At 48.7% G+C, this 22080-nt stretch overlaps 1 protein-coding gene across 4 annotated transcripts in view; it reads left to right on the top strand.

Annotated features, from left to right (window-relative positions):
* The first annotated feature begins 3574 nt into the window (after positions 1-3574).
* Positions 3575-22080, top strand: part of PROX1 (prospero homeobox 1) — a 49693-nt gene continuing 31187 nt past the window's right edge. For 2 of the 4 annotated variants that reach the window (XM_030499834.1, XM_030499831.1), the window contains exons 1-3: positions 3575-3979; positions 11308-13096; positions 20151-20258. In XM_030499834.1, the coding sequence (XP_030355694.1) occupies positions 11375-13096; positions 20151-20258 (1830 nt within the window). In that variant the 5' untranslated portion in view covers positions 3575-3979; positions 11308-11374. Of the gene's footprint in view, positions 3980-4660; positions 4712-5520; positions 5602-11307; positions 13097-20150; positions 20259-22080 lie in introns of those variants that run through there. The other 2 variants (XM_030499832.1, XM_030499833.1) reach the window with 2 other exon arrangements.

Here is a 22080-nt window from a genome sequence, read left to right as displayed (position 1 = left end):
GGCCTTAGTGGTTGTGGGGTGTTCTTCTTTTTATACATACGACTAAATACTTGGACGTTCCCCACTCCTAAAAAAGAAAAGGAAAGGAAAAAACAGAGAGGGAAAAGAAAAAAGAAAACCTGCTACGTATTTGTAGCCCCGTTCCCTCATTTAGTTGGAACAGATACAGCAAGGAAAATGATCAAAGAAAAGGCAGTTTCAACAATATACCCCTGTCACTTCCGATTTTGTTGTCAGACTCCAAAGGGACAGAGAAATCACCCATGGCCATGGGCACACTGCAAAAGTTTGCCTAAGTTTCTCGCATCCGTGTTTTTTCCCCCCTTAAAGAAAGAAATGCAAGCACAGAACACTGTCAGCTTGCAGCAAACCTGTTATCTTCAGAGGCACCAAAATTTGTGATGGGACAAGCCTTGCAGCTGAACTCAGACGTCCCGTACCTGCAGGAAATGTAGTATTTTGACCTGAAGTTTGAGACACACACAGAGGGGCAGGAGAAGAGAAGCCACAGACCTGGACACACTCAGGCTTTGAATCCAAACTTTGTGAACATAGTTTACTTTTTGTTGGCATCCAAAATGCCCATAACTCAAAAAATAAACTGTGTGACTACCTTAAAATCTATTAACAGCCAAGAAAAGGACCTGGTGGCTACCTTATGATCTATTCATGATTTGGAAAAGGACCTGGGACTTCTACAGGAGTTCGAAGACTGGAATCTGTGACAGTTTTCTAGTGAGAACCATGCTCTGGGTCAGTCATGGAATGGGGGCAGTGAGGAATACAAACAGGGAGCAGCTGCCCCACCACTGCCCAAGCCACCAGAACCCTGGAGAAGACCCCAGGGATGACTTTGCTCACCTCATACCCTGAACATGAGCTGCTGGACCACTTCTGAGGGGTTACATTCTGCAGGAACAAGAGCTTTTCCTCCAAGCTCTACAATTTGGGTGATAGGTGGGGGATTGCTTTTGCTCCTGAGCTTTGAAACATTAACTTGCATTTCTTAATCCATCCTCGAGGATTAAAAGAGAGCGAGGGTCTGAAGCACTCAGTGCCCCCAGTGGTGGGCAGGAGAGTGGGAAGCATGCATTTCATTCCAGTTGGGTTTACTGGTGTGGCAGGTCTGGTGTGGTTAGACTGGGAAAAGTTGCCAGACACGGGGCTGGAGGGCTGCAACCTGCAGGGTGCTGCAGCAACGGGGCACAGGGACTGGGTGACAGGTGCCTGTGCACATGGTACCATGGCTGGGGCCAGGCTGGCTGCCACTGCTCTGCTGCGTGACCTTGGGGACACTGCCTCCCTCCCAGTGCCTCAGTTTCTCTTTTGGGCAAACCAACAGTGGTCGAAGTTAAACTGGTGACAAACTCAGTGTCAAAGGCAGCTACTTATTTATTTATATGTGTTTGGCACGACTCGGCTTTATCTCTACGTGCATCCTGGTGTCCTTTAAAAGAAAATTAAAAACAAAAGGAAAGAATTCAAGCGAGTCATTCACCCGCCAAATTTAGCCTATCTCCCCCTGCGTCCAAACACACTTCTGCACCCTTGTTCCGCAGCCCCTGCGGCACTTACAGCTACAACCGGAGGCCGAACGTGTCACCAGGGCAAGCCGAGCCCCGCAAGAACAAGCAGGGAGCAAGCCCTCCCCTTGCGCGCCTGCGGAAAACAGCGCAGCGCGGCCGGGCGCCCTCGGGCCACCCCTGCCCGTCGCTCCCCGATGGCGGCGGGCCCGGTGCCCCTTATTCTGAAGGTTTCACGTTGAAACAACTCGCGGTGGCGCCGTCCTGGCGGGCAGAGGCTCCCGCGGGCCGGGAGGGAGCGACGGGCACCGGTCACCGCTCCGGAGCCGCCCGGCGCTGGGGCTGGGGGACACAAGCGGTGGCAGCGCAGCGCCCCGTGACGCGCCCCGTTTTGCTGGCGGTCATGGAAGTGGCTGACACCAGCCCCGGGACGGGCCGCGGACCCAGGCACAGCACAGAACGGCTGCCGAGGGTGCCCAGCGCGGAGAGGAGCGGGGCTGTCCCACCGCCACCACAGCCACCTCCCGCCGTGTGAGCCCCGACGTGCCGGGCCCTGCGCTCCCGGCGCTGACAGCAGCCCCGAAAGACTTCGCCCGCCGCACCGGTGCCGGGCTGTAGGACGGGTGTTCACGGATATATCTCCTCGCGATCCGCCGGCCGGGGACATTTAAGTTTATTTTAGCTCAGGAACAGCTTCCCAGCGGCAGCTCCTCTTCGGCCGGTCCCGAGCGCTTTGTTAGGGATTGGCTGGGGGTGGTTTGTCACACCGCTCACCCACTCGCGTTAGTGACCCTGAAGCGCTGACGCCGGGAACCACGCGTCCCCCCGCGGGCAGGGCAGGCCCACAGCAGCGGGGCGGGCAGGGGGTGAGGCACGGCACGGCCCCTCACCGCTGGCACGGAGCGACAGCGCAAGTTTGGGCTGGGGCTGCCCGCTCCAGCCCGGCCTGCCCCGGCCCCGGCCCTGTCCGGGCTCTCCCCTCCCCTCGGGGCTCCCTGTCCCACGGCCCCAGCGCCCCTCACGGCAGTCCCGAGGGCCGGGCGCGGACGGGCCAGCGCCGTCCTTACCTGCCGCCGGGCGCCCTGCAGCGCTCCGCCGCCGCCCGTCCCTCCGCAGGACGCTATTCCCTCGCATCAATTTATTCCCTTGCAAGCCTGAGGCAGTTTTCCCGCGGGAAGCTTCGCCTCCCAGCCGCCGGCGGCCTGGCACCCTCCGCGGAAACCGGGGCCCGGGTGCGGGCGCTCCCGGCTCCGCACCGCGGAAACCTGCGCTCCCGGCGGGACAAAACGCTCCCAGCGGGCTCTGCTCCGTGTTGCTGCCCGGACCCGCCGGCAAGATCCTCTTTTGTGTTTTTTATCCCCAAAACACGTTTTCCCAACGCTTTCCCGGGCTGTGCCGACCGACCTAGGGATGGGGTTAAGTTGCCCGAAACTTGGGGCGCGCTGCACGGGGGGGCCGGGGCCGCCGGTGCGGACACGGGGTGTGCGCACCGCCGGCTGTTCCACGCACCGCAACCTGACTCTCGTTTCCGTGTTTATTTTCCTCTCCGCACATGGAACGCGACCACCGGTCCGGTCCCCTGGAAGTTTGTGACCCGCGCTGGGGAGCAGCACCCCGATGCTTAACGCGCAGCAGCTCCCCGCACTCCTCCTCTGTGAAAGCTTTCCCGCAGGGGGGAAAACATCCCGCGTGGTGCACTGCGGGGAAGACTTTCCTAAAGTTTCTCTACCTCCCCTTCCCTTCCCTTACGCGGGGCGGCTTTTGTCCGCTGCGGGGGGTGGGGGGAGCGCCCCGTCGGGCCGCGTCCGTCCATCCGTTCGTCCGCAGGTGCAAACCGTCGGCACCTTCCCGAGCGTGCGGGGCGGCGCTTCCCTCACACACACACACACACCCCCCCCCGTTTCCCCACGTTATTCCCTGTTCTCATTCCCCGCTCCTGCCAAGTTCTCCCCGTCCCCCCCGTCCGTCCCAAGGAGCATCCCGATTGGGCGCCGGGCCGGGCTCACGTCACTCCGAGCGTGACGTCTAGTCTTCCTGTTTCCTTCAGCTGTGTCTTAAAGTAAATCTTGTGGCGGTGCGGAGCGATCGCTCGGCTCGGACAGCCCCGGCCCCAGCCCAGCCCTGCCCTGCCCCGCGACCCGCTGCCGCCGCCGCCGCTCCGCGCCCGCTGCCCGCGCTCTCCCCTCTTTCCCTCCCAATCCCTCCCCTCTTTCCCTCCTCCCTCTTTCTCTCTCTCTCTTTCCCAGTTTATCCCGCTCCTCATCCGCGGAGCTTGCGCGTGCGCCCGTCCGCGTGTCCGCGTGTGCGGGGCGCGCGCAGTGGTGTGCATGTGCGTTGTGCGGGTGTCCCCCCTCCCCGCGTTACACCGGCAAAACCAAAACACAACCAAAACAACCAACCGACCAACCAACCCCACGCAAACCCAGAGGCTGCAGTGTCGTCGCCTTTTGCACAGAGTAAGTACCCGCTGCCGCTCCGCGCCCTCTCCGTCCCTCCCGCTTCTTCCCCCTTTTCTTTTATTCCTTTTTAATCCTTGCGCTGCTCTAAACGGCCGTGGGGGGTTGGTGAAGGGGGAGGATGATTTCCCCAGCAAAATACCCATCACCGTTACCCAACCTGCGCTTCTTTCTCCAAGGGGGCAAAACTGCAGGGACTGTCCCCGCCGAGCAGCGCGGCCCCGGGCAGGCAGAGCCGTTTGGGGATCCTGAGCACCGCGCCCCGCGGAGCGCTCCCTGCAGCCGGCCCCGGGCCCCAGAGCAAGTGTTAGGTGACCCCCCCCCTCCCCTCGGCGCTGCCACCTTCCGCGGACCGGCCTTTCATTCCTCCCGCAGGCTGGAGCGCAGGTTTGAGGGACGGGAACCGCAGCGAGTATTTGGCTTCTTTTTGTTGTTCCGAGCTCCTTCCCCACCCCGTCCCCGCCGAAGTTCCCCGTCCCCTGCGCTGAACTCCCGCTCCGCTCCCCCGAGCCGCCTCTTTGTCTGGTTTATTATAGCCGCCTGGCTTTTTGTCTCTTCCAATTTGCTTGCCATTTGCATGTCGCTAGTTCTCCTGTTCTAACCCCAGCCGGGAAGGGCAGGGAGTTTTATTCTCACTCTCCTTATCCTTGCAATTACTTTTTTTTTTTTTTCGTTTCCAAGGGTGGGACGAGCTGCGAATTGTGGAAATGTATGGAAAATGGGATCAGAGGGGTAGGTAGCGAGCACATGAGATCACATGCAAGTCGCGGGATGAGAGCCTTGATCTGGGAAAAGATGAGGATTATTGCTACTTTCTTCTTGTTTGCTTGTTGTTTGTTTTATTATCGGTGGCGGGGGGGGGGGGGGGGGGTGTGATTTAATTTTTCCGTGCGCTTTGATGCAGATATTTCCTGCCTTTTCTTGGTTTTCTCTTTATCGGCCGAGTGACCCGGCGCACTTTGCCATGTGTTTAAACGGAGTTAAAGCGCAGGAGGGGTCAGTGCTGGGGGCGCAGGGCCTGAGCGGAGGGGGCGCGGGTGCGCAGGATTGGGATACGAGGCCCGGGACGGGGTTGAAGGGGGTCACCGAAAATGCGGGGCTCGACGGGAGCGGGCGGAGAAAGTTGCGTGTATCCGCCGCGGTCGCGCCGGGCCGGGCAGGTGCGTGAGGCGCGGGCAGGTGCGCGGGGCGGGCGCGGAGCGGGCAGGGTGGCGGGGCCGGGGGGAGCGGGGCCGGCCGCGGGAAGCCCGTCGCTGGGTCGGTGTGTGCGGCGCGTCCGGAGCTCCGGAGGGGTCAGCGACACGGACGCGTGTCCGTCTGCGGGAGTAACCGCCGCGGAGGGCATCAGCTTAGCGTCGGCGACCGGGTAGGAGATGCCGGTCACGGCTGATGGGGGAAACGGCCGCGGCGTAGAGGTGCCCTTGGATGTCGGGCAAAAGTTGCCAGGGCGAGAGTTTGGAATCCCGCCGCTTTCCCACAGGTCCCGAACGCCGCGGCGGCCCTGGCTGCGCGGCGAGTGTCACCTCAAAACCCTCCTGCGGGGCGGAGGGCACCTGGAAGCGCATCCGCGCATCCCTGGCCGTAGCTGGGTGGTGGAAAGGGCCGGCGTTGGCTAGCACAGGGTACGGAAGCACGGCTGTGGCACCGCGAAGTGTATAAGCTGAGGTTATTTGTCACTTCCATCATCCGCAGGGGTTTGGCAGCGCGCAGGGTGAATTGTGGGGAGGCAGTTTCCTTCCCCGTAGATTTGCAAGGGGCTCATACCCATTACATCTTCCTCTCGTAGCTTTTTAGTGAGTTGCCATCAATCACAAAAAGTTTACAACCACTGCAGCTCTTTTTGCATTTATTTGAGCTGCTTTTTGTCCAGAGCTTACCTTTAGCAGCAGTGTCACATACTGGGAAATGTTTATTTCAAGGGTAGACGGGGTATCATGAGTTGAACTGTGGTAAAAAGTACAGCTTTCCTACTTTTCCCTATGAAATTATTCTGTGAGGTGTCTGACATTCGCTGAGTGGCACTGCCAGTATATACAGTTCACTTCCCTGCCAGCTGAACTCCGAGGCCTCTCGGTTTGTGTGACTGGTTTATATGACTTCTCCTTTTTATGATCAGTTGATAAATTAAGATATTCATAAGATTGGACACATTTTGAAATTGAAGTTTAATTTGATTCGGGGCAGAATTGTAAATACAGCAGTTTGTAGTCTCTAAGTAATGATTTATTCTGTCACAAAGTGCAGCCTAACTGCTAAGGTAGCTAATCCAAGAACTGGGATTTTAATGACATTGTGCAGCATGGAAAAAAAATGTCTTGGAAAACTTGGGTTGACTTTGTAGTAGGAATCTTGCGAACGTTTCAGTATTGTCTCTGCACAGAGACCGTGTGAGTTATTTGCTTCATGATCAGTGAAATAACAAGGACCAAACTGGCCTAAGAGGAGGAAAATGTTTTCAGTTTTCTACCTGGAGCAGCTTGATTTCTTTTTCTCATTCAAAGAATCTGTGTCCTCGAGCAGTGCTGAGCACGGCTGCGTGGTGGAGGGCCCTGCGTCTCCCCAAAATAAAGGCCTGAACTAATGAGATGCCGAATGCCTCCTGTTAGTGAGCTCTGTCAAATCCCCCTGCAGCCGATGGGAATCGCGGATGTTTGGCATGCTGAACACCTTGCTGGGTTGGGCCCTGGCTATCACCAGGTTCCTAAAACAAGGGTCACTTTTTTTCTTTAAGGCTCTTTAAGCTGGTGGCATAATTTTGAAGTAAATCAGGCTCTAATTTTTACTTCCTCTTCTGGAGAAATCCTAATGAAGTAGTTGCTGCTGCACAAATAGTTGCTCATCATTTCTGCCTTGTTTCAAATTCTTTGATTAGACATCTCAGCTACAGGAGCCAGATAACCCTTTCTCCCAGGAAAACTTGTGTCAGAGCTGCACAGGAAGGTAGTGCTTTCTCATTAGTGGCTGACGTGATTTTAGCACCGACCAGATCTGTGGTGAATAGATGTCATCTGTTCTTCAAATTTTAGCTGTGGTTTTGTGCGTGGAATGCTGTTGACTGGAATAATTTTCACCCTGCGCTTCCTGGTTAATTCTGGCAAAGCCATACCCCATGTAGTGCTTTAGAGTGAAAGATCTAAATATTTCTATTAGCAGAAGGGTGTTACATTTCATGTGTGGTATTGGCATAATGGGCTGACATGAACAGGCAGACGCTGTACCAAAGAAAGTACTCGGCTTGAGAAAAGATAGGAGCAATTTCAGCTCTATAAAATGACACCTCCTTGAATTCATCCGTGAATATTCATCAAGTTTAGCACTTCGCTGCTGTGTGTTTAATGGCTGTATAGGTTAGGCTGGGGTCCCTCAGGGTGGCTGAAGAAGGTGAGCTTGAATTTACATCTCCTTTGCATCTCATAGGTGTATGAATTAATCCAGGAGAAAATTATTAGCATCTTTGTAGATCGAGATGAGTTAATAAAATTGATCACAGAAATGGATTGATTTGTAATGAGTGCGGTGAAATACCTGGCATATTCCTTTCTGAAGAGCATTCTAGCCAAAGGTTTGGTAACAGTAACTCTTGGATACCTAGAAATTAATCTGTTTCCAGTTAAAATGTCAATGCATATCAAATGGATATGAAATAACGCCATGTCTGTAGCTGCTGTGCTGTTAAGAGGTTATTCATAGCTACATTGTAATCGTATCTCCTTAAACAAAAGGATTGAAAGTAAATTTGTAAATAAATACTACTGCTATGTTTATGGATGGACTTAGAGAGTGCCGAGGCCCTGGGTATGATTTTTACCTATGTGGGCATGGAAGATGTTTGGTTTCTGAGAAAGCCGCATCGTGCGAGTTGAGGCTCGAGGTGTGGACAGTGAGTTCAGCATAAACTGCACTTGGCATGCGAGGAGTATCGAAGTGACGTGTAAAGCAAATTTAACCTTCACAGATTTAAAACTCCGTAACTTTCAAAGAACGGTGCTTCTGAAGATTTCTACATAGATCTTGACAGCCTAATCTATGTATGCTTGGGTAGTTGTACAGAGATATTAGATGTATGAAATACAGTTTTGAGACAATGTGCAGCCAAAGTACTGGTGCTATGTAAAGGATACACACTTCCTAATTATTTCTTTTTATACCCCCCAAGAGTTGCTTGTTTAATCAGTTCTAATCTAATCAGTCTCAAAGTCTGCCTGTCATGGCTGGGATTCTGCATCCTGCTGTAGGTGCCATCCCACTTTCCTTGAGGTGTGAATTGGTTTTGGTCCTCCGAGACCAAAATATTAACTGGCCATTCAATACCCGGTCTGTTTTGTCAGGCTAAAGTAGAACTGTTTCTCATATTTAAGCCTTAAAGCTGGCAGTCTGTAGGCTCGGGAGAACACCAGGGCAAATGGGAGACAGTGCTTAATACCCAGGTTAAGTGTATGATAACTCCGATGACTTCAGCTTCCAGCGAGGGAAGGAGGGCGCATCCGTCCGGAGCACCTCATGCGGTGGCAGGAATGGGCTGGAGAGCAGCTGCTGGTACAGGGGCTCAGGGAGAGGAAAATGGACACTGGGGAGGAAGGATGCGTGGCAATGACCTTCCAACCTGGCACAGGACAGCCTATTTCCTGAGCTGCTGACTCAAGGGTACAGCAAGCCCTCCCCATGAGTGTCCTTGGTTGGGATTGGGCAAGAGAGAGGCAAACAGTGGTCAGGCACCTCAAATTTGCTGGGAAATGTGCAAAACTCAAAACCTGACGTGAGGTTTTCGGTGCGAGTCTGGGAACTTATTGCTGGATCTCAATCAAGCATAGCTTGACTACAGAAAAGGAAGGAAAAGTGTGAAGGTTTTTTGGTGGTGTTGGCGTGTTGTTTTTTTCCCTTTTTTTTTTCTTTTCCTTATTGACAAATCTTATCTTTCTGGAGAATATCTTTAGAATATCTTACGTGCAACAAGCTAGAGCGCTTTTGGTTATCTTGCACTTAGTTTATATTGCTTTCAAATGCACACCACTAGACTAAGAGGTCAACCTTGACCTTGGTTTATTCTGTGCCGATCTCACCTGCTTAAAAACTCCTGTGGTAGTCACCCCTTTCCACCCCGAGGACTTGACCATTTATTTGCAAAACCAAGCCTTCTGAAATCCCACCTCCTCAGGTTTTTTGTTTAGATGAAGACCTAATTATAAGAGCTTGATTCTGCCCCCTGAAAAACTCCATTTGCATTAACTGAGAGAAAGCAGGAAACGGTCTTTTGCAAGACATACTTCCAAGCAGGGCCTGATCCTACCACAGGCACCTAACATGATTTTGGTACCCTGGACCACAGGGGAGTTGCTGGCAGGGTGGGATGCTACCTGGTGTGCAGGTGGTAGGATTGGGCCCCTGCGGCAGAACTCTTTGCTATTTTTTATTTTATTTTATATTTATTTGATCGTGAGGTAGCCAAACTTCACTTGCTTAACGTGCTTCTTGCTAAGGGGTGATCTTTGAAGACAGTGGCCTGATAACAGTGTGAGGCTCTGGATTTCCCGTTTGAATTCACAACAGTTTTTTGGTGGTGTTTTTTTGTTTTTTATCACTCTTTGCTTTCCTGTATGCAAGGAGCCAGTAACGTAAACAAACATCAGGTCCCTTGCATAACTGTCTCTGACACCAAATTCTTTTAGTACATCCACAATACGTGGGCAAAGGCTGCAGAATAAACATAATGCTTCTAAGTATTAAAAGCTTCTCTTTTTTTTTTTTTTCATCCTGGTTGCAAACTAAGCACTGACTCCTGTCTTGGTTTTACAGATTATTTCATGCTGAAATTATGCCTATTTGCATGGATAGTCATTCTTTAAAACTAGCCACAGATGCAGTCCTAGGGAGCACGTAGATGTTTTTACAGGTGAACCGAAAGAGATGGGAGCAATTCCAAAAAGTCTGCATGCTGCCTTTGGCAATATACCCTGTTATTGTGAAGATTGTGCTCTGTTAAGCAAATGTAAAGTTTAATATTAGATAAGCGTTGCATGAAAAATACTTTAATTCTCCTCGGTGTTAAATGTTAAGAAAGAGGAAAGTGTGTCTAGTGCTTTATGTGCGGTGCGAGTTTAGCATCACTAGTTAATAAGTCACAAATTATGTCAAGAGCCTTTTACAAAATGCAAGGAAGTGTGTTATCTTTTTATGCTGTGTTCCTGGGAAACAATGAGAGTTCATATAAAGAGAAGGCATCTTCCTTTCTCACGGAGCTGATTGATGTTATTTCTTTCATCTTCCCATATTTTTTCTCATCTTTTCTGCATGTCACAGGAAATAAGATCCCGCGTATTCAAAAATATTACATGTAAGAAGGGCTCTACTGGGCATTTGAGATACTGTTCTCAGAGATTTTTCTCTAAGCAGAGAGATGTGACGGTGAACATGCCTCGTTTCTGCTATGCAAAAAATTTAACGTCATGTATTTTAGTGTAGGAAATACAGAATCTTCAGCCTTTGGTAGCGGGGCTTGCTTGGAGAATGGAAGTTAAGACAAGGGAAGAAATGTATGAGGAATTCAAACCACTGTCATGGCTAGTCAGTGGTACAGATGAGGCTCTGCTAACGAACTACATTTTGGCCTTTATTTGATCACATCTCTGTAAATATTATAATCCCAACCATAAAATATTTTAATGCATTTTTACTTTACTGAATAAATGTTTCCCTAATGATTTAATAGAGGCACTTTCTTTTCACCCCAATGTAAGCCTAAATGCCTCTGTGATTTCTTTACCTTTCACATACACATGTACTATCCTACCTACAATTATGTGAAAGTTGTTATTTTGACCTTTGGATGCTTATTTATCAGTTTTATCTCTCTTTAAAAAGCAAAACTACAGTTACGGTTTTTACATTGCAATTGATTTTTTTTTTAATCCAAAATTTATACAATTTCTTGTTTTAACAATAAATCTTAACCAAGGAGTACTTTCATCTTCTTTTGTAACATGTATCTCAATGCCCTAAATTTAATCAATTGGTTGTCAGAGGCTGTATTCTTCTAATCTACTCTTTCTTCTGAAGATAAACAGTATCATTTTAGGCATTTGTGCAAGAGAATCATATTACTGGTGCTTAAGCAGTTTTTGCTTTTTTAAATCTTAATCCATCTTAAACCAGTGGAGCAGAAATATTTAAAAATGTTTCATTTCAAGCAGAGTGCATAATAAATTGCAATAATTGTAATGTGCCATAAATCCCAGAGCCTATGCATTTTGCATTTTATTCAGGATTGAGGTCAGGAAATTTGGAGAAATTTAAAGAAAATGATTCATCAGTCCTTTTGTTCTGTTGGCCAGGGTCCCAGGATTCTTGAGCTGAGCCCAGCTGACAAGCTTTTGAAGATGGCACAATAACAGTCCAGTGATGCCTGACCATGACAGCACAGCCCTCTTAAGCAGGCAAACCAAGAGAAGAAGAGTTGACATTGGAGTGAAAAGGACGGTAGGGACAGCATCTGCATTTTTTGCAAAGGCAAGAGCAACGTTTTTTAGTGCCATGAATCCCCAAGGTTCAGAGCAGGATGTCGAGTATTCAGTGGTGCAGCATGCAGATGGGGAAAAGTCAAATGTACTCCGCAAGCTGCTGAAGAGGGCGAACTCATATGAAGATGCCATGATGCCTTTTCCAGGAGCAACCATAATTTCCCAGCTGTTGAAAAATAACATGAACAAAAATGGTGGCACGGAGCCCAGTTTCCAAGCCAGCGGTCTCTCTAGTACAGGCTCAGAAGTACATCAGGAGGATGTATGCAGCAACTCTTCAAGAGACAGCCCCCAAGAGTGTCTTTCCCCTTTTGGCAGGCCGACTATGAGCCAGTTTGATGTGGATCGGTTATGCGATGAGCACCTGAGAGCTAAACGCGCCCGGGTTGAGAATATAATTCGGGGTATGAGCCATTCCCCCAGCGTGGCATTAAGGGGCAATGAAAACGAAAGAGAAATAGCTCCGCAGTCCGTGAGTCCCCGAGAAAGTTACAGAGAAAACAAGCGCAAGCAAAAGCTGCCGCAGCAGCAGCAGCAGAGTTTCCAGCAGCTGGTTTCGGCGAGGAAAGAGCAGAAGCGAGAGGAGCGCAGACAGCTGAAGCAGCAGCTGGAGGACATGCAGAAGCAGCTGCGCCAGCTGCAGGAGAAGTTCTACCAGATCTACGACAGCACCGACTCTGAAAATGATGAAGATGGCAACCTGTCTGAAGACAGCATGCGCTCCGAAACCATGGACGCGAGGGCGGGCGACTCCGTTGGCAGGTCAGACAATGAGATGTGTGAGCTGGACCCAGGGCAGTTCATCGACCGGGCACGGGCCCTTATCCGGGAGCAAGAGATAGCGGAGAACAAGCCAAAAAGAGAAGGTCCCAAGGAGAAGGAGCAAGGGCCAAACGCCTTCCACCCCGAAGGCAAACATTTGGCCGAGACGCTGAAGCAGGAGTTGAACACCGCCATGTCGCAAGTTGTGGACACGGTGGTCAAAGTTTTCTCATCCAAGCCCTCCCGCCAGCTTCCTCAGGTCTTCCCGCCCCTCCAGATCCCACAGGCGAGGTTCGCTGTTAACGGGGAGAACCACAACTTCCACACGGCCAACCAGCGCCTGCAGTGCTTTGGGGACGTCATCATTCCCAACCCCCTCGACACCTTCGGCAGTGTCCCCATGCCCGGCGCCACCGACCAAACTGAGGCGCTGCCCCTCGTTGTCCGCAAAAACTCCTCTGACCAAGCGGCCTCGGCCCCACCAGCGGGTGGCCATCACGCCTCCCTGCACCAGTCCCCGCTCTCGGCCACCGCTGGCTTCTCCACCTCCTCCTTCCGACACCCCTTCCCACTGCCCCTCATGGCCTACCCCTTCCAGAGCCCCCTGGGTGCGCCGTCGGCTTCCTTCCCAGGGAAAGACCGCTCCTCCCCTGAATCCCTTGACCTGACACGCGAGACCACCAGCTTGAGGACCAAGATGTCATCGCACCACATGAACCACCACCCTTGCTCGCCAGCACACCCCCCCAGCGCTGCCGAGGGTCTCTCCTTGTCCCTCATCAAGTCCGAGTGTGGTGACCTGCAAGATATGTCTGAGATCTCGCCCTACTCGGGAAGTGCAATATCCTTTTTGAAAGACAAGGCCATAACCCGGCGGTGGCTTGGTGGGAAAGGTTGAGGGGCCATGCCCGGGACCCAGGGCTTCCCCTGGGCACTCGGGACCTGGGGGCTTGGTGAGACCAAATAAAATGCTGGAGGCTCAGTTAGTCGGAGATAACAGGAGGGGCTTCTATAGGTGTGTCGCCAACAAAAGACAGACTAGGGATAATGTGAGCCCTCTCCGAAAGGAAACAGGAGAACTGGCTATCCTGGATTTGGAGGAGGCTGAGGCTGTCTGTTCAGCTTGGAGAAGAGAAGCTGTGTGGAGACCTCGGAGTGGTCTTCCAGTGTCTGAAGGGGGCTACAAGGATGCTGGAGAGGGACTCTTCATCAGGGACTGGAGCGATAGGACAAGGGGTGATGGGTTCAAACTGAAACGGGGGAAGTTCTGGCTAGATATAGGGAAGAAGTTTTTCCCTGTGAGGGTGCTGAGGTGCTGGCACAGGGTGCCCAGAGAAGCTGTGGCTGCCCCATCCCTGGCAGTGTTCAAGGCCAGGTTGGACAGAGCCTTGGGTGACATGGTCTAGTGTGAGGTGTCCCTGCCCGTGGCAGGGGGTTGGAACTGGATGATCTTAAGGTCCTTTCCAACCAAAACTATACTATGATTCTATGTGTTGTCTGACAGTGCTCCTTCAGCAGCGGTGTTCGCATAAAAAAGCCACTGTCCCTCTCCTAGCCTTTTAGACCGCCCGTGGTCAGGAAGCAGCCGAGCCCACAGTACAGGTGCCAGTGGGTTTCCCTGGGCTGGGGAGGTGATCGAGGGGGCAATGCCCTTGACCAGAAACTGTTCAAGCCATGGCCACCTCCTTTCCCTCCCCTGCCAGGCCAACGTGTGACCCATGTTAATGGTGTCATGGCTGGGGCTCGCAGAGAGACATGGTTCGGTCGTTGGTGAGCCTTCAGCTCTCAAGTGTGTAAGAGAAATGAAGTACAAAAGACACAGGTACTGGTATATTCAGTCTGCATCAAGTTCTTTCCCCCACCCAGAGGTCTGTTCCTCAGCCCTTGTGCAGCTGCCTGCTATGCATGATTAACCTCTGTTCAGCCATACACTGAAATCTTTTGTCCTAACATACACAAAGCAAATTATTTTGGAAAGCTAGAGAGAACAATTAAATATAAAACTTCAGCTGTATTAAATTTACAGGACACTTCCCCTGCTTGAAAAAGAAAAAAAAGATGATAATAAAATATCTCTTTTTGGCTCAATAGCAGACTTTAGTTAGGGGGGGAAAAAAATTCCATCTCTGCCTTTATTTAGGCACATCCAGACATAGTAATGATCTTTTTTTTTTTTCCCCTGGAAACTAGTACTAGGGCTTTTTTTTTTCTTTTTTAGCAATAACACCTCCCACTCGTTCCATCTTTCCCCCTAATGTGCTTTTTGGTCAAAAGATTTTTCTTCCAAGCACAGTCATATTAAAAGTGAATAAAAACCCCATGTCTGCCTGATGATAGAATTGAGGATTTGCATGAAGGGTAGATGGACATTTTTTCCCAGCTCTGGGACCCCAGCAGAAGGCAGCAGCACAAGCACAGAGCCTTAGATGCAGCTGATTTCCTTCCTAACTTGATGAAAGTAATTGCGGCTGAGTAACTCTGCTCCTCCTTGAGTAATGGTAGTGATGGTGAGGAACTTACCTCCTTTCCAGGTGCATCATGTGCATACAGATGCCTGAGGCTGCGCCCCATCACTGGGTATCCTCTAGGTGATGAATAACTCTGGTGGCTGTAGATTAATTTAACCACATTTTCTGTAGACATGCTAAATCCTCACGTGCTGGCAGGGCTCGAGACCTGCTGGTTACCTGCACATCCCAGTCCTCTCATGGCAGTGGGCACCACTGGGATGAAGGAAGGTGCTGCAGGTCCAGAGTCCACCACCACCAGTCTTTGATCTAACTTAGGTCAAGTCTGAGTCAAGAATTGCTGTTGTCTGACCTTTATGAATAGTCCCATTTCTATAGGGGGAAGTGTTCCTAGTTTGAAAGCACCTTCCTTAGCTATTGGTGTTTTTGAGAGACAGCTGATAGTGGACACGATGCTTGAGGGACCTCTTTCCTGAAAGAGGATCTCTGCTGTGTTGGTAGCAGGGACATCTCCTTGCCATATTTGTTGTACGGCAAAACAGAGTTGGTCTAAATCCAGCATCACTCCTAGTTACTGCCAGTTGGTTTTGGAATTCCAAACTGAAAATCTCTCCTGCATATTGACACGCAAGCAGCGATGCTCGGAAAGCAGCCCTGAGGTCAGGAGTGGGAGCCGAGGGCAAGACTCAGGCCAGGGCAGTGAAGTAATTTCTACCAAGCAATAAAGTGGCTTACTAATTGTTTTTGTGTAGAAGTAGTTCTCCCATCCCGGGAGAGGAGTGGGCAGAGGTGGAAAGGAGTCCTAGGGCTGCACTTGGTCTTCTCCACCTGTGGAGCATCTCTCCCTTGCTCCTGTCATTTCTCCCCGTCTCCTGCTTGTTCTCACTGGTGGTCACTGATGGAGCTTGTTGCTTCTGCTGAAACAGGGATGCGAGAGTCCCCCGCTGCTCCAAGGCTCAGACAGGGGAAACTCGGGGTGCTAGAGTGCTAGATTCCTTCCTCCCTGCTTGCCCTGCTTCTTCCCTTGCCATTGGGAAAGTGCTCCGACCTTCCCACCTAGACACTATTGCAGGCTACAGTTTGAGCTGGGTTTAGATACCGACCTGTTGGGACAAACAGATTTATTAAATAGGGCTTCTACACAATGTATACAGCTCAGCTGTGGGAATGGATGTTTTTTCCTAGCAGCAGCTTGTTTGTCCAGGTAGTTTACAGTTTCCAGGGAAAGGCACAGTATGGAGCTTGGTGTGTTTGTGGTCGATTCTGTTGTGACGCTTTTATTTTACATGCTTGAATGTGCACATATAGGGAATATATTTCTTGAGAGAAGCAGATCTTTCTTCCCTGCAGAAAGCAACATCTGTTTTCCGGGACAATATGGGCAGGATGAGAACATAAGACTAGCACATACAGCCAAGTTCAGGTTTTAGTAGTAAGCTAAAGCCCTGAACTAGCCTGTGTTTTGGGGGGTTCTTTTTGTTTTGTTCTTTTTTGTTTTTAACCAAGGCCTGTAAAATGTATCAGATGGTTCTTTGCTGAATTGCAGAAGGAAATGGTTAATGTTTGCATATGTTGCTAAACAAGATAAGATGCACCTGCAGCAGAAATTCCCGTCTTGGTCATGAATGCAGGCTGTATCTTTGCAAACTAATCTGTTTAATCAAATATTAAGTTTTATTCAAATTGCAAAAGAAACAGGCAGCAAATTGTTTTGCTGCATGGTCTTCCTTTGTCATGCATCCTCTTTGCATCTCAAGAAAAATAGCCTTGTTCAGTCCCAGAACATTTGCATGGATCAAAAGTGAGGCACAACAGTAGTTTGTGTGCTGCTGAGACATCCGTAAAGGTGAAGAAGTTTCACGTGCTCTCCCTGGCAGGAGGGCTTCAAAACATGAGTGAAACTTTCTGCAGTTGATATTTCTTTATCAAAAGAATTCCAATCCAACTGGAATAAGTTTCACAGCCCCAATACGTGGAAGCTATAAGTAGGGAATTACAACATTTTGAAATGAGAAGTTACTGCGTCTGACTAGAAAATTAAACTCATTGAACTTTAAAAAACGAGTGATTGTCCAGCAATCTGGGTGACTCCTTGCTGTTGATAAAACCTGGGCAATGAACAAATACTTTCCAGCCAGCCCATTCTTTGGAGGGTCTTGAAGATGCTGCTCTGAGTTACAGCTATTTGGAGCCTTGCTGATGAAAAGCACCTGGGGTGTAACTTAAGGAGCAGCTTGACTTTGCTAGCGCAGATTTTTTACCTGGTCCAGCCCATTCTTACCTCTTTTCCTTCAGCTCAATACATGTGTGGGCTAGAAAAGCCTGTTAGAGCATTTGTGGGAGCTCAGGCTGAGAGGACCAGGAGTGAAAGATCACCTCCACTGAAAAATGTTTTTGCAGAAGAGGAGTGTGTTGCACTAGGAGGATTGAAGTGCAGATGAGTCCAGTGCTGCGCAATGCCACCTGTGTGCCTCTCCAGTTAAAACACACAAGTGTGTGTTACATGTTCCATTCCCAGTCTTGCACTTCCCCATTTCCGAGCATTTTGCCTTTTTGCTGCTGGTGCTGCTGGTGAGGTGAGGCTGGGCTCTGTGTGTAAACGCACAGTGCTGAGGCTCTCAGGTTGTTTGAACACCGCTTTAGGTTCAGCTGCAGTACACAGTTCCTCTGATCTTTTATGTTCCTGAGCAGATGTCTTTCATTAATTTATGGATTTATCATCTTTCTTTCTCTCCTTTTTTTTTTTTTCCCCTCCCTTTCCTTTTTTTTTGTGTGGGTTTTTTTTTTTTTTACACCTGGCAGCTGGCTCAAGTTTCAGCAGTTATTGTCTATTTTGCATTACCCATAGAATTGAATGTCATCTGTCTTCACAAAGCTATAGCTAAGAGAATTGAGGCAAGCCACACGAGCTGCTGGGACAGAGCTTGTTTGCGTTCCATTCGGCACCCCTCCTCCTCCTCCCTTTACCTCCTTAATATTTATTTGTGCTCGTTTTCTTTCCTGGCCTTGAATGGGGCTTAGCTCGTGTTCGGTACAGCTGTATGTTTACTGAATCTATTTCATCATGAGTCATTGTGCGTGTGTAAGTATCCTGGAAACAGCTAGTGCTTTCTTGGAAGAACAGTTGCTTTTCAGCCCAAGCACTTAAAAAGGAAATTAAGCAATTGGTCAGTTCAGGTTTTATTTTCTGAAATAGCAATGGGTTATCTAATTCTTAGCTCTTAAGTCTGTCATTAACTATTTTTGGCTAGATTATTACAGATCCTATCTTTTATCACAGGAAAGCGTTAACCTTAGGATCAAGATATACGGATTTGTTGCATATTTGGGATCGCTTTAAGGCTGCCCAGTTCTTAAGAACAAGTATAAATTTAATGGGAAAAAAAAAAAGGATTTCTAGGAATTTGATTCTCAGAGCATCTATTAATACGTGTTTCATTCAATATCAATATCCTCTGGCATTAGAGCAAAAAATATTTAAAAATCCTAAATGCAGAAGGAATCCAAATGCTTAGACAACTGTCTAATATGCTTAAATCCAGCAAATAGGAGGGCTTTTTGGGGAAGTTTAAGTCCATCTTTGAGCTCTCATTGAAAGAGAATATACGCCGAACCCGGCAGTAACATGTTGTCAGCGTCAGAGGAATTGCAAATTAAGGAGACTTAGGATTATTTTTTTTTCCCTTTCTTTTTCTTTTAGTTATTGGAGTTCCCCTTTGGACCCCCACTTTCCTGAAAGGACCACATAACAAAATGGATTTCTGGCGTAGAAGTTTTGATTTGTCTAAAACTCTTATCACTAAGCAATAGGTGACAGCTTGCTACTATTATTTCACTTACGTATTTTGACAGATGGCACTGCAGAGTGTAATGCTCTTTTAGACTTCTCTATCAGTCTAATGGAGGTAACTGGAGGTTCTTTCAACTCTTCTCTTGGCACAAGAAGTATGTCAGTCATAAATTATCTTCTTTGTAATCATTAAGCATCTAAAACAAAATGCAAGTTCAGCCGAGCCGTTTCCCATGTTCTTCCAGATAATAAGAGTGTTTTAAAATAATATTGTCAATGCTTTTTTTTTTTTAAACACTACATTTTTCCAACCAAAAAAACCAACTTGTAGCCGAAATAAAAGGAGGGGTTTTCAATAGATTTCGGGAATTAGAGAAAAAGGAATTCTGCTGAAAAAGCCTCGCTAATCAGTAGCCTGCTGATAAAAATGAGTCTGGGTTTCCTGTCTGGAGGCCTGGAATAAGATATTCTGTGCTGTAAGGTGGAGGAGGCACCTTGGCTGCAGAGCATCTGTCAACTTGGTTGACCTTCCCCCCCTGTAAGGTGTGAACTGAGGGAAATTTTCAGCCATTGTGTTTAGGAGAAACAGTCCTTAGAGAAGCTTCTGGGAAGAACCCTTAATTGACCTTGTGGGGGCCACATTGATTTTCTCCACGTGCATCTTCATTTCTGATAAATTATAAAGCCATTAATTTGCTGAGGAAATGGCAGGGCCAGCCTGCGGCACAGATGTGACCAGAGCCATTCCTAGCACGCAGTTCACAAAAGAGAGCCAAGAAGCTGGGAGAAAAATCAGCAAGCCGAGATTGTTATGGTTAGCTTCACATTCCCTTGGGAACTCTTGGAGTTGCTTCTGTTTACAGATCTAAAAGGTAATGATGTTTCCAGGATAAATAGGCTGCCTTATAGGGTAAGTGGCCATTTATTGATCTGCTAGCCCGCATTTATCGATTGGTTAGCCCCAAATACAGCTTCCTTCTCGGAGGAGTTAACTGTGTAAATCAGGAGGCGACAAGTTTGTGGCGGTGGGGGGGGACTGAGCAGCAGAGGGGCTCTGCCTCTTGCAGATCTTGCTTTGATTTGCGAGGCAGCCACTGAAGCAAAGCAGCACCTTTGGAGAGAGTTACTCAAGATGTTAGAATTTATCGACAGGAGTGAATCAGGTGAGATGTAGCACCTGTGAAAAACACTGCTCAGCATGAGAAAGCGCCTCTGATTGCCTGCCATGCGTTAGTTTGGTTTTGTGTAAGCGGCACGACACTGAAAGTAAAAGAAACTTTAGCTGGAGTTGCAAAGGGAGAGGGAGAAAAAGCTTCCCATAAGTTTTCTGCGGCACATGCTTCGTGCATTTGTTTCCTTAGCAACAAGTGAACATACATATGGTACACAAGCCGTAAACTTGCAAGGTTCCCAAGACCCAGCACCAGAACTGATAAGAAACACAGGGTTTGAGTTCACTGCCTCACGTTCCTCATTTAAGTGTTTTACAGAGAATGACAGGGCAGCAATTTAAATGTGAGCATTTTCTCCTGTGGTCTGGGGAGCTGTGGAGTATTGACGGGGGCCCTTTGCTGGCTGTGTGCATTCAGAAACAGCTTTCTCAAGAAAAGCATTTTCCTTTACTAATTCAATCCTACATGCAGGAAGGCTTGTCTCCGAATCACTTGAAAAAGGCCAAGCTCATGTTCTTTTACACCCGGTACCCAAGTTCCAATATGCTGAAAACCTACTTCTCAGACGTAAAGGTAAGAAAATCTCTCCCCCCACCCTCCTTCCCCTCCTTACTGCATGTTATATTTGCTCATGAAATGGTATCATGTTATCATAATAGAGATTAAGAATATTTCCGGGTACTCAAAGGTTACAGCTGGCTTTATTCACTTGTTCTTCTTGTTGAGGTGTACCCTGCTTGTGGCTAGATAAGGAAAGGGGATGTTTTTTAATTAAATCTAAAAACTGAATTTTTAGAGCAAAAGCAGAATAATTATTACAATAAATAAAACAGTTTTCATTATACATATCCTATTAAAAAAGGCGATTTTTGCGGTGGTAGAAATGTACTTCCAAGAACATTTTGGAGCAGTTCTCTAGTGTTCCCTTATTGTTTCATTTCGGTTGGTTTCCTCATATTTGTGCTTACATAAGCAGAGTGTAAAATCCCTTTCTTTCTGTCAAAAAGAAACAGTACATTGAAATTCTCCATGCAGAAGCTGCTTAAAAACAAAAGTGATGATTGTCTCTTATTTACAACTTAATTTGTTGTTGATGCAGAGTACACTGAGCATAAGGAGGATGAATAAAGTGACAGATTCAGGCCACATTATTCAAATGAGGATATGAAAGCTGTCGACATACAGCTGCATCCTCCCTCATTCTACAGAATATTAGGACCTCCTGATTTTTTTTCTAAAAGTAATTGTTCCTTCACATCAACTTGATTTTGTGTTAATCATCTAAGGTTTTTTCTTTAAAAAACAGAGATTGGGTTTTAATGATTATAATGGCATACATGGTGTCATTATCTAAGTAACTTTATAAACATTACATTAGCTTAAATTAGTTTGTTACATTCCCACCCCCCCAAACAAATTACAGAAATCCTGCTTTTAATCACTTTCGTGTTATGGGTTTTTTCGGTCTTAGTGGAAGATTATCCCACAGGTTCGTGAACTTGGCCCAGTTTCTGCTGATCAGTTCTCTTTGGTCAAGTTTCTTGGCAGTTTTTCCCTTTATTTTTGCCATTTCACGTCTCATGCGCTTGCACCCCCAGTGCCCCTCACGGCCGTGCCCTTGGAGGTTCCTCTTACTCAATGCCGTGCCCTGAGCGCATGGTGACAACAGTTATGGAAAGGGGGTGAGGGGTGGGGGGAAGCAAGACAGGCACTTCCTAGGCTAAATGGCTGGTCAGGAATCATTAAACACGCACAAAAAAGCTGCAAATGGTGCAGCGGGCCAAGTAGAGGGTTTGCTCTCCGAGTGGATCCACCTGGAGTGGAAGAATCAGAGCTCCGATGAGCTGCCGTAGGCAGATGTGGTGCTGGCAGCGCTGCTCCAGAGGCTCCTGCTCTGGGGCTGCCCCATGCCTTCACCCCTCGGTGTTCTGACAGTATACCGAGGGGGGGATGGCTTTTGTCCCTGGCATTGCTGCTTTTTCCCCTCTTTTTAAGAAGATCCGTACTTTGCGTGTTTGCATGCGCACGGTGACTTTGCCTTGTGACAAAGTTGTGTAATACGCAGGAATTTGCTTTTCTGCCACCTCACATTTCTACAGCACTGGGGGAAACCCAAAAGTGCTTTACAAACCACTGGTGCGGGATGGGGTCATTTACCCAAAAGCGAATGCAGCCATCTCGCTGCGGACACACGACAGCCACACAGGGTCAGCAGCACCACAGAACCAGGCGTGTAAATATTAGATACGTTCATCTTATCTTGTGCTTTTCTATACCTTTAAATGCTTCAGAGTGCTTAGCATGTGTTTGCAGTTCCTCAGGCCAAAGGATGCTCCCCTTTTTGGCCACGTGCAGTCCCATTAGCCTCACCACTCCCGCTTAGGGAAGCAAAAGG

The sequence above is a fragment of the Strigops habroptila genome, chromosome 10, assembly GCF_004027225.2.
Source record: "Strigops habroptila isolate Jane chromosome 10, bStrHab1.2.pri, whole genome shotgun sequence".
Taxonomy (NCBI): Eukaryota; Metazoa; Chordata; class Aves; order Psittaciformes; family Psittacidae; genus Strigops; species Strigops habroptila.
This window is presented reverse-complemented; position numbering and strand designations above follow the sequence as displayed.